Genomic DNA, 14,414 nt, shown 5'->3' on the forward strand with positions numbered 1-14,414 from the left:
GCGATGCTGCAGTTTCCAGCAGCACATTTGCCAGTGATTGTGTCACCTCATAGGTCTAGTGGACTCTGTATCAAAACAGCATTTACTCTGGAATGTTGAAAGATTACAACTCTGTAGCTGAGATCCATTTATAAAAGCATTTTTATTAACACTATAATCATTACAGTAAATTATGGTACATATCGCATGCTGTGTGTAGGGGTAATAAAGGTTGATTAGCACCTTTTCTTTTCTTTTTTCTTTTTAATTTTTTCTTTATTAAAGATTTTCTTGGTTTACAAAGTGTGTAATGTCTCTCATATTTTTCCAAAACATTTTTACAGATCAATTTTAGTGGTTGAGACATTAGGGAGAGAGGGGGGAGAAGGAAGTGGGTGGGATGGGTGGGAGGGTGGGAGGGGAGATGATGTTTCTATTTTCCTTAATATATGTAGGATTTGGTATCAGCGTTGCCACATTGTTGATAAACAACATTTTCTTGAGCTTTCAGAAAAGGATGTGCACATCTAATAAGAACAAATTTTCTTTTCAACTGTCTTAAGAGGAGAAACAATCATGTACAGAATTCATGATTGCGTGTAATTTCATGACTCTTACTACATGTTTATTTATGTCAAAGTTTAACATGGCATTTTTCACTTCCATCTGGGAAATTATTCTTTTTGCAGTGGGTAACTTCTTGCAGTCCTTTTGAGATGTTGTATATTAAAGGCTTGCTTGTATGTTGATGAACTGTGGGTTTGTAATTTAAAAAGGAGCCCTGCCCTTGTCTTTTCCCCTGCTCCAGTTCATCAGAGCATTTCTGCATTGCCAGGGTTCCAAAATGGTTCCTTAACACACCACCAATTTATTCATTTCGTACAATGCATGGTCGGCTGATGCGTGGTAAAATGTCCTTACTACTAAATAGGATGATGCCATCTTTAGGGGTTGGATGCACATCATACCTCTCTTGGGGAGGTACATTTTACCTGGTTTTGTCCTCCAAATTCTATTGGTGTTTCTTACAGGGGCAATTCCCTTCCCTGCTGCAGTCCACATTATTGACATGGCTCAGAGAAAGGAAAAATAAAGAGGTTGAAGAAACAATTTTCCCTGGCCCACACTGGAAAAGTAAGATTACAGCGATGCCTTGGTTCTCGAACGTAATCCGTTCTGGGAGTCCATTCGACTCCCAAAACTGAAAAAGCAAGGTGCGGCTTCCGATTGGCTGCAGGAGCTTCCTGCACTCAAGCGGAAGCTGTGGAAGCCGCGTCGGACGTCCAGCTTCCAAAAAATGTCCGCAAACCGGAACACTTACTTCCCGGTTTGCGGCGTTGGGGAGTCGATTTGTTCGTCGACTAAGCCGTTCGAGAACCAAGGTACCAATGTATGTCCATGCTGGGGCCAGGCAGAGGCAAGAAGAGAAACCAGAGGTGAGGGACAGAAAGCAAACGGAGCTTTGGGTTTGCCATTTCACCCAATGCGCAGTGAAACTGAAAGTTACTCACACAAGTGATAGTGATGATGGTCAGGGACCTGGGGTAACTTTAAAAGAGGATTATGCAGATTCATGGAGGGTAAAGCTATTGATGGCTGCCTTTACTACCACAGGGGGAGGCAGAGCGCATTTATGGAAATACAGATGGGGAGAATGCTGTGCTAACAGGATCTTGGACTAGGTGAGCTATTGCCCTGATCTACCACAGCTTTCTTAGCTTCTTACTTAGGGCAGCACATCACTGATTTTTTTTTTTTTAAATACAATTTCTCTAGGAATTCTTTAATGCTGCAATCATCTTGGCTGACAGGTCACACTTATAATGATAGGTAAAAAAGGTAAAAGTTAAAGGACCCCTGGATGGTTAAGTCCAGTCAAAGGCGACTATGGGGTTGTGGTGCTCATCTTGCTTTCAGGCCGAGGGAGCCGGCGTTTGTCCACAGACAGCTTTCCGGGTCATGTGGCCAGCATGACTAAACCACTTCTGGCACAACGGAACACCATGATGGAAACCATAGAGCATGGAAACACTGTTAACCTTCCTGCCACAGCAGTACCTATTTATCTACTTGCACTGGCGTGCTTTTGAACTGCTAGGTTTGCAGGAGCTGGGACGGAGCAATGGGAGCTCACCCCGTCGCAGGGATTCAAACTGCCGACCTTCTGATCACAAAGGCTCAGTGGTTTTAGACCACAGCGCCATCTGCGTCCCTAACTTATAAGGATTTGCTGGCTTACCATTGGGAGTTTCTCTCCATGTGCCACTTGAAACAGAAGAGCTGGCTGTGTGTACTTTAGTTCGGGTTACCATCATAATGTAAACTTTTAAAATCTCACAGAAGTTACAGCTTTGGGCACATGACCATAACATAGCACATGAAACCGTCATTCGAAAGAGTTCACCATGTTCCTGCTTCCATATTCCCTCTCTGTGTGGTTGATAAAAATGTTGAAGGGGAAGGGAAGTAATTTGATTTCTTTCTTTCTTTCTTTTTACTTAAAGCTCCAAAATTTCTGTAGCCACTATCATGCATCTTTTATAAACTTTGACCAACAGGTTGCTGGCTGTTTCCATGGTATAGCCAAGGGGGGGGGGGGAAGGAAGCATCAAAATCAACCAAACCAACCAAAATCTGAGGTTCTGTCCCCTTCCCCCAAATCCTGGCTACACCCATGGCTGTTTCCCTTTCAAAAACCAAACAATTGCAGTGTTGTGAAGGGTGGAGTACCCTGTTCAGGAAAGCAAGGCAAGTAACATATGGCTTAATATATATATAATAGAAAAAACTCAGCCTCCGCCAACTTCTCTAGCTGTTTCATATTTTATATGTCTTGGAAGAGACTTGATAGAAAATAACACTGGGGCGAACAACCTATTACAAATAGGTCACCTGACCTTCGAGCCCTTTCAGCACCCCGGCTATAAATAAATATATCTATTTTTATACATGATGAGGCCACGCTTGCATAAGCTGCCTTTACAGTTTCCTAGAGCATATATAGTTGTGTCCTTTGCCCTTCTTGCAGTTCTTTCTTTGCCATTTCCCCCCGCTGCTGTAACTAAAACACAGTTCTTTCCTTTCTTTGAAAGACGTGATGGCTCTTTCCCCCAGTTCGTGAAAGTAACACGGTCACCATTGTTCCATCTGAACTGGCCTGGATTTCTTCTGTCGTTGAAGCCTGTAACAAATTCAGGTGTGCATCTTGACCATCATAGAATTGACAAAGTGTTCGGAACAACTTGACCTGTCTCTCACAATATTCTTAGGCTGCATACATACCCAGACCCTCCAAGTGTCCCTATTTTCCAGGGACAGTCCCAGATTTACAAAAAAAAACACCTGTCCTCGTTTCCGAATTGAACCTGGAATGTCTTGCTTTTCCTTAGGATGCTCCTATTTTCATTGGAGAAATGTTGGAGGGTAGGTATTATGAGACCCCCCAGCTAAGCAGATAAGGACCTATACAACCTTTAGAAGAGATCTGAAGGCAGCCCTTTAATAAAACAAGTTTTTAAAAATATTTAACGCTTATTATGGTTTTATTTATATTGGAAGTCACCCAGAGTGGCTGGGGCAACCCACCAGATGGGTGGAGGTATTATTATATTATATATTATATTATTAGTATTATTATTAAATGGGATGTCCCCATTTCATCGGAGACATGTAGAAGGGTATGCATACCATACACTTAAAGCACATTCACAGAATCCTGGGAACGGTCATTTGTTAAAGGTGATGGAGATTGTAGCTTTGTGGGGATAAACAACAGTTCCCAGGATTCTTGGTGGATGGGTAATTTGAATGTGTTTCAAAACGTAAGGTGTGCTTGCAAATCCAAAGAACAGGGTTACATTGGGGGAGATTTCTTGTAAAAACAAACTCCAATTTAAAATGGAAAACTAGCAGGGGAAATAGGATAGGAAAAGTTGCTTTAAGTGTAGATTTAGTACCTGTAACAGGAACCACAACAACTGGCTACAGCTACTGACCCTTGGCCAGGCTGTGATGCCATCTGGTTAAGGCCTGCTCCCTGTTAGATCCTGAGCCATATGAAGCTGAGCCATGAGCTCTTAGGGCAGGAGGGAAAAGCTCCAGAAGAATGAAGCTGGCTGGGAGAAAGGCCAAACCATTGAAGAGCTCCAAGGATGGAGCTGCGAGCTTGGAAGTTCAATGCCAGAAACTTGGAAGACCAGAAATTCACCTTCTACAGAACAGCAGCAAAGATAATTTAAGCATGGAAATGTTTTGAAAGGATGGTATTTGAAAATTACCATCCTAAAGACCAGAAGAGGGGGGAAACTGTCAACCTTGTTGCTATATATTTTGAGGGAAATGGGGGGCCAGAGGCTGAAGAGTAGACAGTCTGTTGCGGACCTACCTGTCCAAAAAGGTCTTCTTCCACTGAAGTCCCACAACCACTGCATGTGTGAGTTAGAAGACACGCTTACTAAACTGCCATGGTACCTAAGCTCAGCAAAGGAGAGAGGGATTTTTAGACTCAGAATCACAGAATAAAAAGAATTGTAGAGTTGGAAGGGACCCTGAGTATCATCTAGTCCAGCCCAATGCATACCAAGAATATGCAGCTGTACCATATGGGAATCAAACCTGCAACCTTGACATTATCAGCACCACATTTTAACCAACTGAGCTATCCAGGAGAAGCATCCGTTTTGCCGATAAAGGGGTGATGTACGGTTACGATATCGCAACGAGCGTATGAATAACAAACGTCAAAACTGAAAGTCACTAAAACCCCTTTTTTTGGAAAAAAAATATTGAGAAGGCATGCTGAGAAAAAGATACACATTGTGAGACAAGCTGTGATGCCTACACATTATAAGGTTCTCTTTACGATCCAGTGGTATCTACATTTTGTTAAACAAAGGTGGGGGGAACTTTGCTCAAGCTGCAATGGCTTTGATCAAACAAAACAACTGCAAAGAGAACTTTGGAATAGGTATCTGAAGAAGTGTGCATGCACACGAAAGCTCATACCAAGAACAAACTCAGTTGGTCTCTAAGGTGCTACTGGAAAGAATTTTCTATTTTGTTTGGAATAGGGGCTTTAACCACCTATCCTCTACACCAAAATCCCTCGCATCCTCCCTAAACCTTTGGGAAAACAGATCTAACTTGGTATTATCATTTACTGGCAAGAGTATCATTTCTACAGTAACACGCTGGATGGGACATTAAACAGCAGGGAATACACATATAAGAGCTGCTTACTGTTCCCTGCAATTCTGGGCAGCTACGGTCCACGTGACTTTTGGATTGGTGATCAGGATGTAGCAGCTTCCATCATGATAGGTCCAACCAAGAGGGCAGGTTTTCATATTAACACCCTAGAATTAGATGGTCTCATTTCAGAATTATTTCCTTCCGTGTTCCCACCTTCTGAAAGAAGTGGCCTTCAGAAGCTGAGCTAGCTCAGAGAAAATCTGGGCCTCACTGCTCCCCCAATGGCATTTGGATATCAGCTGGAGGGTTCAACCTCCTCCAGCTTTTGCCATGAGCCCCTCTGTCCTGCACCACTGCTTGCTTTCCCAAGTAATAGCAACAGAATCGTACAATCATAGAGTTGAAAGGGACCCCAAGGGTCATCTAGTCCAACCCCCTGAAATATATTCTTGAATGCTGCAGCAGTGACCCTAGAGATCATGGTGGGTTAGAGCCATGAAGTTGCCCTCCTGACACTGTTGTCAGGATGGGACTTGGGTGAGGTAGGTGACAGCAAGGCTGAGGCTGGGCAAGTATTTATTCACCCAAAGAATCTTGGGAACCGTAGTTTACCCACCACAGAGCTACAATTCCCAGTACCATTAAAAAACTACAGTTGTCAGGGGTCTGTATGCGGTGTTTGTGTGCTGTAAATGTATGGTGTGCATGCAGCCCCAGTACAACAGCGGGACAAGTGAATCTTGACCAAACAGATCCATTAAATCAGTTTATACAGTACAGTATATGTCTGTCTGCTTCTACAATCCTGCTTTAGATTTGCTGAAAACTGGCTACTTTGAGACAAATTTAAAGTTTGTGTTTTATTTATTTATTTTCCTTTTTAAAAAAAATAAATAAAAATAAACATCCACCCAGCAGATTTCTACCTGGTCTGCATTACTCCACAGCGTCCAGGAATGACCATCACACTGAAACATCTTCTGAGTGATTCCTTCAAAATGCAAGAGACCCTTCAAATCTGGCGTGCATCTGTTTGGAAAGGAAAGGCTCTGGATCTGAAAGAGAAATGGATTTTTGGCAAAAAAGAAAAAAAAGAAAAAGAAAAGACAAAACAATCAATTTATTTTTTTTAGTCTCCGTCTCCAGCACTACAAGACAGTCTCTTGCATTTCTCATGCTAATGTTCTGCATAGCTTTTAAAAAACATTGTGCCGGACAGATTTTTGCTGATAAGATGTTTGTACAATCTCAAATATGACATCCCTGAATAAATCAATGAAGATTGTGATTCAGGTCTTTCAGGAACGTCCTTGGAATATTCTCCACAACTTTACTGCTTTTACTGTTTTCTTAAGGTGAAAAATTTGTTTTCAGAAGACACACACACACACACACACACACACACACACACACACACACACAGAGGAGTTAAATGTCTCTTTAAATATTCATCTTTGGGGTTTTGACTTTTTCAGAATACAGTGCATAAACAAACAGGGAATAGAAGATACCAGAATGCTAGAGTCCGCTTGTGGAACTTCCATTTTCTTGAGGGGAGCCATATTTTTCCTTGGCTCTCTTTGGTTAATTACTGATGTGGCTGCCATTTTGTTTTTGTTAGGCAATGGGTTGTCATCCTCCACTCTGAGCACTGCCATCCCATGGTACTTGATGAGAAACAATGACCAAACAAACAACAAACAAAAATAGATGGAGAGAAAGCATAATTCCTCACTAGTCAGCTGCAAAGTTGTCTTGGTCACAGAACTAAAAAGAGTTTTTAAATACAAGCTGTCTTTAAGGTTCAAATTACACATGACAACAGTTTGATCACATCTTTAAACTGGGTTTGCCCCAAATCATGTATAAAATGGAGTGAGGGCCCAATTTTAAGAAGAGCATGCAAACGGAGTTGCTAAACTCCTCGCCCTGGTGGTCTTCCATGATGTCCTTTTTTCTGCCAACTATATTCACTTCTCACTGGAAGAAAAATCATCTGCAGGAAGTGTCGTTTGGTTACAGGAGCTGGGGAGGGAGAAAATACCTTCCTTTCTAATATACCATGTTTGCTCTTAAAAGAGCCAAAACTGGGCCTGCACTTCTCACCTCCATCTTGTCTCAGACATGATTGGTGGCAGAGCCTCTTTAAAAACGCTACCATCGCGTGCAATTTTAGTCCAAAAGGAAAAAGCGTAAAATGAAATATGACTTTAAAATGGAATATAACTTTAAAAAAACTTAGTCACTATCGCTAATCAGGTTGTATATACAGGCAAGATATAACAAAAGAAGGATTAAAGGTGTATGTTGCTGCAAATCATGTTCTTACTTTAAAAAAGACGCCAGTGCCATTTCTAAAAGTGAAAGAAGGACGAACCTGAAAGGAAAAGAAGATTGAATGTTCACAGCATTTCTTAATAACGAAAGCAAAATACAATTTTTGTACTTTAGTGAGATGGCGGGAGTGGAGGTGACAACCTGAGTGTCTACACACACACACACACACACACACACACACACACATTTAAGGCTGACTAATAATTCATCTACCCACATATGGGTAATGCAAACAGGAAGAGGGGTGGGACACCCAACCAGTCCATAGATCACAGGAGGTTCTACAAAAGAACTTCTACCCATATAGCTCCCTATAGAGCTAAGAAGGACAAATTGTGCCACAACTATTTGCAGCCCTCTAGAGAAATAACTGTAGAACAAACACATCTAGGTTAAGTAAGACATAAGAAACTCACCTCATTTGGGTATTAACCAATCTGACCTAGGGAACATTCCAAACTCCAAAAGCGGGGTGGTGATGATGGTGATTCTTACAATTCCATAACAAAACAAAACAAAATAAAAATTTCCTTACGGTTGCACCTTAGAGACCAACTAAGTTTGTTCTTGGTATGAGCTTTCATGTGCATGCACACTTCTTCAGATACCTTTCAAATACCTTTCGTGTGCATGCACACTTCTTCAGTTATCTGAAGAAGTGTGCATGCACACGAAAGCTCATACCAAGAACAAACTTAGTTGGTCTCTAAGGTGCAACTGGAAGGAATTTTTTATTTTATTTTGTTTTGACTATGGCAGACGAACACGGCTACCTACCTGTAACTAATTCCATAACATCCTGTTTCTAATTTGGTTAGTTTTATCTTCTGTTATCACATGGAGCAATTTCTCATTTGAAAGGCAGGCTTTTAATAATCCCCAAATCTATTATATAGTTTGGAAAGTGGTTTGTTTGTCTGTCTGTCTGGCCCCCCTAGGTTTGGATGCCCCTCAATATATTGTTGCCAAACTCAACTCGAGGTTGCCACTTTGAATCAAGGTGACAGGCCGAACCTTTCAAAACCACGCACCAATTTCCACCTCTGATTTCAAAATTTCTTAGAATTCCCAAGCGATGCCAGGCAGCTAGGTTGTGGGGGGGAAAATGGACCCCAGGTGGCCAATATGTAGATCCCCCAAACCCCAGGAAACATTTGCATAGAAAATTTAAAAAGAGCCTTATCTAGAATGGACTTTGCTCACTAGCTTCTTTCTTCGCACAACAAGACTTTACATTTCCTAAAGACATGGAGGTGACATGGCAGGAGCATCATGTCATATGATGTGCATGTCAATTGCACTGATATCTTCGATTTTCAAACTTTGCCATTCTTTTTTAAAAAAAAACCCCAACTCCAGCAACATCTGTTTGACCCACAGCAAGAGAAAATAAATGGGTACACCAAGACCAAGACTGCCCTAATCACAAAACCTTTACTGCTCTTGACTGTCATCTCTGACTGTTGCCAACCTAATCAGTGCTCAGTTAAAAACAAATCATAAAATCACGTGAGATTTCCATACAGAAGTACATACACACACACACACCCCAACTTTGGAATGATTGTATCCTCCCACTGTTTGAGAAGCAATCCTTACTATATTGCCATTTCCAAGGGCTCTTAGCCGGCTCCTTGCAAGATTCACCGAGTTGAATTCTGGTGATTTCTCCCTTTTCTGCACTACCATCTCTTTGGAAGCGGGCAATGGGATCCCTTCCAAATGAACAGTGCCATGCCTGGAAGATGAAGAGGAGCCTGGAAGCAATGTTCCTTTCATCCATAAGTTGCGAACGTTTTGGCTTGAGGAGTGGAATGAGCTGCACTGACCTGAAAGCAAACAAGATGGCAGATGGTCAGTTCTTTTTATATAAAACAGATAGCTGGTCGCATTGATGTGGGCGATGAAACAGCTTGTCATTAGGAGTAAGATGATTTTTCATCTGATGTTGATTTGTTATTTTTCTTTTCTTAACTAGTCCTTGTTTCTGAACTTTGTCTGCCAACTGAAAAGCAATTTTAGAAGTTCTAAGGAAGTTCTTTCTAAGCAGGAGCAACAACAACAACCTTTGCTTCTTAAATTTCATACACACATAGACCAGAATCAAGTTTCCATGGTGGAGCAATGGACACATATTCTTCTCCCTCTGAGTGACTTGCAAGGCACATCAATTGCTCAGGGGTTGCCCTCCCCATTTTATCCTTATAAAACCCTATGAGGTAAGTCAGGATCAGAGTGTCTGATAGATCCAAGGTCATCCAGTGAGCTCCATGGCCTGTGCAGGAAGCTAGACCCAGATCTCTCAGTACACTGGCTCCCAGTCTGTTTTCGAGCACAATTCAATGTGTTGGTGCTGACCTTTAAACTCCTTTGAAACGGTCTTGGCCCTGTATACCTGAAGGAGCGTCTCCACCCCCATCGTTCTGCCTGGACACTGAGGTCGAGCTCTGAGGGCCTTCTGGAGGTTCCCTCATTGTGAGAAGTGAGGCTACAGGGAACATGACACCACACTCTCTCTTCAAACTGAACATGCAATACCTGGGTTTACATATAGTCAAGGCTGCTTTTTAGGGCATAGCATTCACAAGGTGGTACCGGTATACACAACAAGATAAAAATGTATTAAGACATATTTAAAATATAATGTCAATAAAGGTATCCACTGAGACTGTTCAGGGCCTCAAAGCTAGCTTTACTGTTAGGAAAGGTGACCTGGAATAACTAGGTCTCCATGCCTCTCTGCCTGGAGCTTGGCACTTCCTCCAGGCCATATCCCCTCACCAGCCCTGCCCCATGGTTTTGCCTACCGGTAGCTGGAATGTGACCTTGAATTCTAACAATGCCTCTTCCTTGTCAGGGTGGCAGGTGGGAGCAGGTGTGTGTGTGGGGGGGAACTAGCTTGGTGTACAAAGTTAAAATTTACATTTGTTGTTTTGACTTTTTGCCCCAGCCCTGCTCACCATTGGCATGCAACTCTCCAAAGGTTGCTCCAAAGCCAATGTGAAAAGGTTCCTCACCCCTAGCCTACATTCCGGGTGCCATTCACAAATAGTTTGTTTCTACATCTCAGGGAAGAGTATGGCAGATTCCCTCTGCCATAGACCATGGTCTTCAGTCAGGCGAGGAGATGGAATGGGCCCGTAATATAGTCTCGTGCACAAAACGATGCACATGCTTTGGAGTTGTTGAGCTTCAGCTAATGCGCCCATGACCCTGCTAGAGTCGTGGGTACATAACTACGGGTCTGAGTCAGTGGATAGGAATTCACATTCCCACCCTGCTTAAAAGACAGAGGGCACAACACAACCCTGTCCCCACTCTGAAGTGCAAATGGGAACCACAGTGCACATCTTGCATTCAAATGAATCACACAATGTAGATGCACAATTGGATGCAATATAAGATCAAGATCAAGATTAGGGATGTGGGTGGCACTCTGGTCTAAACCACACAGCTTAGAGCTTGCCGATTGGAAGGTTGGCGGTTCAAATCCCTGCGACGGGGTGAGTTCCCGTTGCTCGGCCCCAGCTCCTGCCCACCTAGCAGTTCGAAAGCACATCAAAGTGCAAGTAGATAAATAGGTACCACTCTGGCGGAAAGGTAAACAGCATTTCCGTGCGCTGCTCTGGTTCGCCAGAAGTGGCTTAGTCATGCTGGCCACATGAATCGGAAACTATCTGCGGAGAAACGCCAGCTCCCTCGGCCACTAAAGCGAGATGAGCGCTGCAACCCCAGAGTCGTCCACGGACTGGACCTAACGGTCAGGGGTACCTTTACCTTTACCTAAGATCAAGATTACCAGCCACACAAAAGAAACAGTTTGCAGAGACAATGTTTCTACACATTGGATCGCCCTTGCTCAACTGGAGTGCAAATTTTTAAGGAACTTAAAAAAACCCAACCAAAACCATGATGAGTCCCAGCAATTATTCTTTTAAAAATCAGCCATTTGTTTTAAGGTACATTAAGTAAATGTGTTTTTTTTAATTAACGATATGGCCTTTTAGAAAGATATGATAGTAATTAGGGACTTTCCCGGAATACATTGCCTGTCCAATAAGTGAAAAAGTTCTATAGTTAATAGAAAAGTGTGTGTGTGTATGGGGTGGGAAGCATTACTGGTTCCTCAAGAGGGGTTTCTCATGGAAGCAATGCTGCAAGCCAAAAATCAAACCCATCCATTAGAAAAAGCTCTTTTTTGGGGGGGAGAGGGGGAGTGCTGTTGTCCCCTCTTGCTCTCGTTGATTCCTTCAAGCTGTGCTTCCTAAGCAGAAGAAGAATAGACATTGCCAGAGGAGGGAAAGGTTTGAAACTGTCAAGGCTATTTCCTTTTTTAAAATAAAAACACAAAGCATTTTGATCTGAAGGTAAGTGTTAGCAACAACATTTATGTGTTGAAAAATAAGTCGCTTATCAGCCAAGATTGGTCCAGATTTTATTAAGAAGATCAAAAGAGAATACCTCCTTTTGAGTCCAAAATTTTCACTGCGGCTTTTGTCCTACTGCCAAGAACAGCATTCACAGGAGAGATGAGAACCACTTCAAAGACCTCATCGCCTTCTTCTAATCCGTCATAGGTAATTGCTATATTCCACATCTTGGTTGACATCCCTACCAGAAGTAAACATTTTAATTACACTTTAATTGCTTTTTCAATCAACCTAGGTGTCGAAGAAATATATTAATTAACATGTCTACAGCTACAACAGACTAGCTTGTATGTACCATTGTGCTCCTGCCCACTGATTGGACTCCTGTGGTTTTCCCAAATAACACTAACTAGAGACCAAATTTGTTCCTGAGCAATGATGATTCCATTCACACAGTAACAAAGATCTGTTTTCTATAGAGTGGGGAATAATAGCAGACAGTTCAGGGGGGAGGGCCGGATCTTCATGTAAATTTCAAAAAGAAATAAAAAGTGCTCCTCATCTTGAAATCTTAATTACAGAGAATCCACTATTGTTTTGAAATATTGTCATTATCAATCATCCACGACTAGTTCTGTTTTCAGTGTCAAGTACTTTGCTGCAAAGCCGGAGTCTTCGTTGCAAACGCCACATAATTTCTTGGCATCTCACTGTCTACGGACAATGGTAGCTAGTACTGCATATAGCCGCATCTGAAAATCACACAGGAGGAAGATTGAGATGGGAATCTGAGTTGCCACAAATACTAAGGCAAAATTGGAGGCTTCTGTTGGTGAAAAGGTCCAAGGAGTTTTGATGGAAGCAAACATCAATTGGAAGATTACAGGTAGGTAGCCGTGTTGGTCTGCCATAGTCAAAACAAAACAAAATTAAAAATTCCTTCCAGTAGCACCTTAGAGACCAACTAAGTTTGTTCTTGGTATGAGCTTTCGTGTGCATGCACACGAAAGCTCATACCAAGAACAATCTTAGTTGGTCTCTATGGTTTTTAATTTTTAATTTTATTTTGTTTTATCAATTGGAAGGTATAACACCACAATCGCCGCTGAATTTTGCTTCGTGCAAAATTGCAAAGTCAATTCTTCTTCTTCTTTTTCGCCAAATCATTTTTATTAAAATTTTCAATACAACAGCCAATCAAAATCACATTGAAACATTCCAAATGACATTCCAAATTATTTATACAATTATCATTTTTTAAATTAAAAAACAACCCAATTCTGCCAATTCTGAGGTTCTTGCCTGGGCAAAATATCAGAGGAATTTGAAAGGAAGCAAAAAAAAAAAAAAAAGGGGGGGGGGAGCCTTGCGAGAGTGGCAAAACTTCTCACACAACCTTGAAGGAGAAGCTGGCAGGCTACAGCTCTGGAACTTAAAAGCAAAGGACCATTTCCGCCCTCCCTTCCACACAGGTGAGTGGGGTTTGCAGCACCAAGCGGAGCTTACCTGGGTGGGTGCCACCCACCTGCTTAGGTTGGCCTTTGACCTGCCCTCGGCCAGGTAGGACAATGGATGGCCGGCTGGGGATGGGGTCAAGGCCAAAGAAAAGAGGCTGAGCCTTTTGGCCAAGCCTCTTTGGGCCTTTCTTGCTTCCCACCCTCCTAGACCATTAAACCCTGGCTGGGCTCTGCAAAGGTGCCATAGTTTTTTGTGAGTGTCTCAGAGCATGGACTGACCATGGGGCATGGGGAAAGACCAAATTCAAGTGCCAGCACTCCAGAAAGGTGCTAAGTTGGCACAGACTTTCTATGTCATGGAGCAGGGTCATGTGGTGTGTCACTTACATGTGTTAAAGCAGCCGTTTCAGACTAACAGTCTTCCCACAAGACTGTTAGCCCCCTTTGTGGGTAGTCACAGAAATGAAAGAAACATACAGGGATCCTGTTTCCCCTTAAGACAATTTGTACATGCAATGATTTCAGCTGGTGTGTAGGGCTGCATCCACACCATATATTTAAAGCACATCGCTTCCCCCAAAGGATCCTGGGAACTGTAGTTTAAACGTGTGGGTGCTTACAGCCTTGGATGGAATGGCTTATGCATAAGCTAAGCTGTAATTTTAATTATAAAAAAGGAGTGGGTGGCACTGTGGTCTAAACCACAGAGCCTAGGGCTTGCTGATCCGAAGGTTGGTGGTTCGAATCCCCGCGACGGGGTGAGCTCCCATTGCTCAGTCCCAGCTCCTGCCAACCTAGCATTTTGAAAGCACACCAGTGCAAGTAGATAAATAGGTACTGCTGTGGCGGGAAGGTAAACGGTGTTTACATGCACTGATCTGGTTTTCCAGAAGTGGCTTAGTGGCTTAGTCATGCTGGCCATGTGACACGGAAGCTGTCTTCAGACAAATGCCGGTTCTCTCGGCCTATAGAGCGAGATGACCGCCGCAACCCCAGATCATCTGCGACTGGAGCTAACGGTCAGGGGTACCTTTACATTTTTTAAAATTTTTAATTATATCTCCTGCTCTCCTTCCCTGAA

The 14,414-nt window shown here is 42.6% G+C and overlaps 1 protein-coding gene across 1 annotated transcript in view; it reads right to left on the minus strand.

Moving 5' to 3' along the window:
• Positions 1-2,902: 2,902 nt before the first annotated feature.
• The window catches only part of FREM1 (FRAS1 related extracellular matrix 1), a 72,232-nt gene continuing 60,720 nt past the window's right edge, over positions 2,903-14,414 (minus strand). Inside the window, 9 exon segments of the mRNA XM_033173004.1 lie at positions 2,903-3,036; positions 3,039-3,160; positions 4,364-4,449; positions 5,218-5,333; positions 6,096-6,247; positions 6,671-6,836; positions 7,499-7,546; positions 9,106-9,335; positions 11,968-12,117. Coding sequence (XP_033028895.1) covers positions 2,959-3,036; positions 3,039-3,160; positions 4,364-4,449; positions 5,218-5,333; positions 6,096-6,247; positions 6,671-6,836; positions 7,499-7,546; positions 9,106-9,335; positions 11,968-12,117 — 1,148 coding nt within the window. The 3' untranslated portion in view covers positions 2,903-2,958.

This window comes from Lacerta agilis, chromosome 16, assembly GCF_009819535.1.
Source record: "Lacerta agilis isolate rLacAgi1 chromosome 16, rLacAgi1.pri, whole genome shotgun sequence".
Taxonomy (NCBI): domain Eukaryota; kingdom Metazoa; phylum Chordata; class Lepidosauria; order Squamata; family Lacertidae; genus Lacerta; species Lacerta agilis.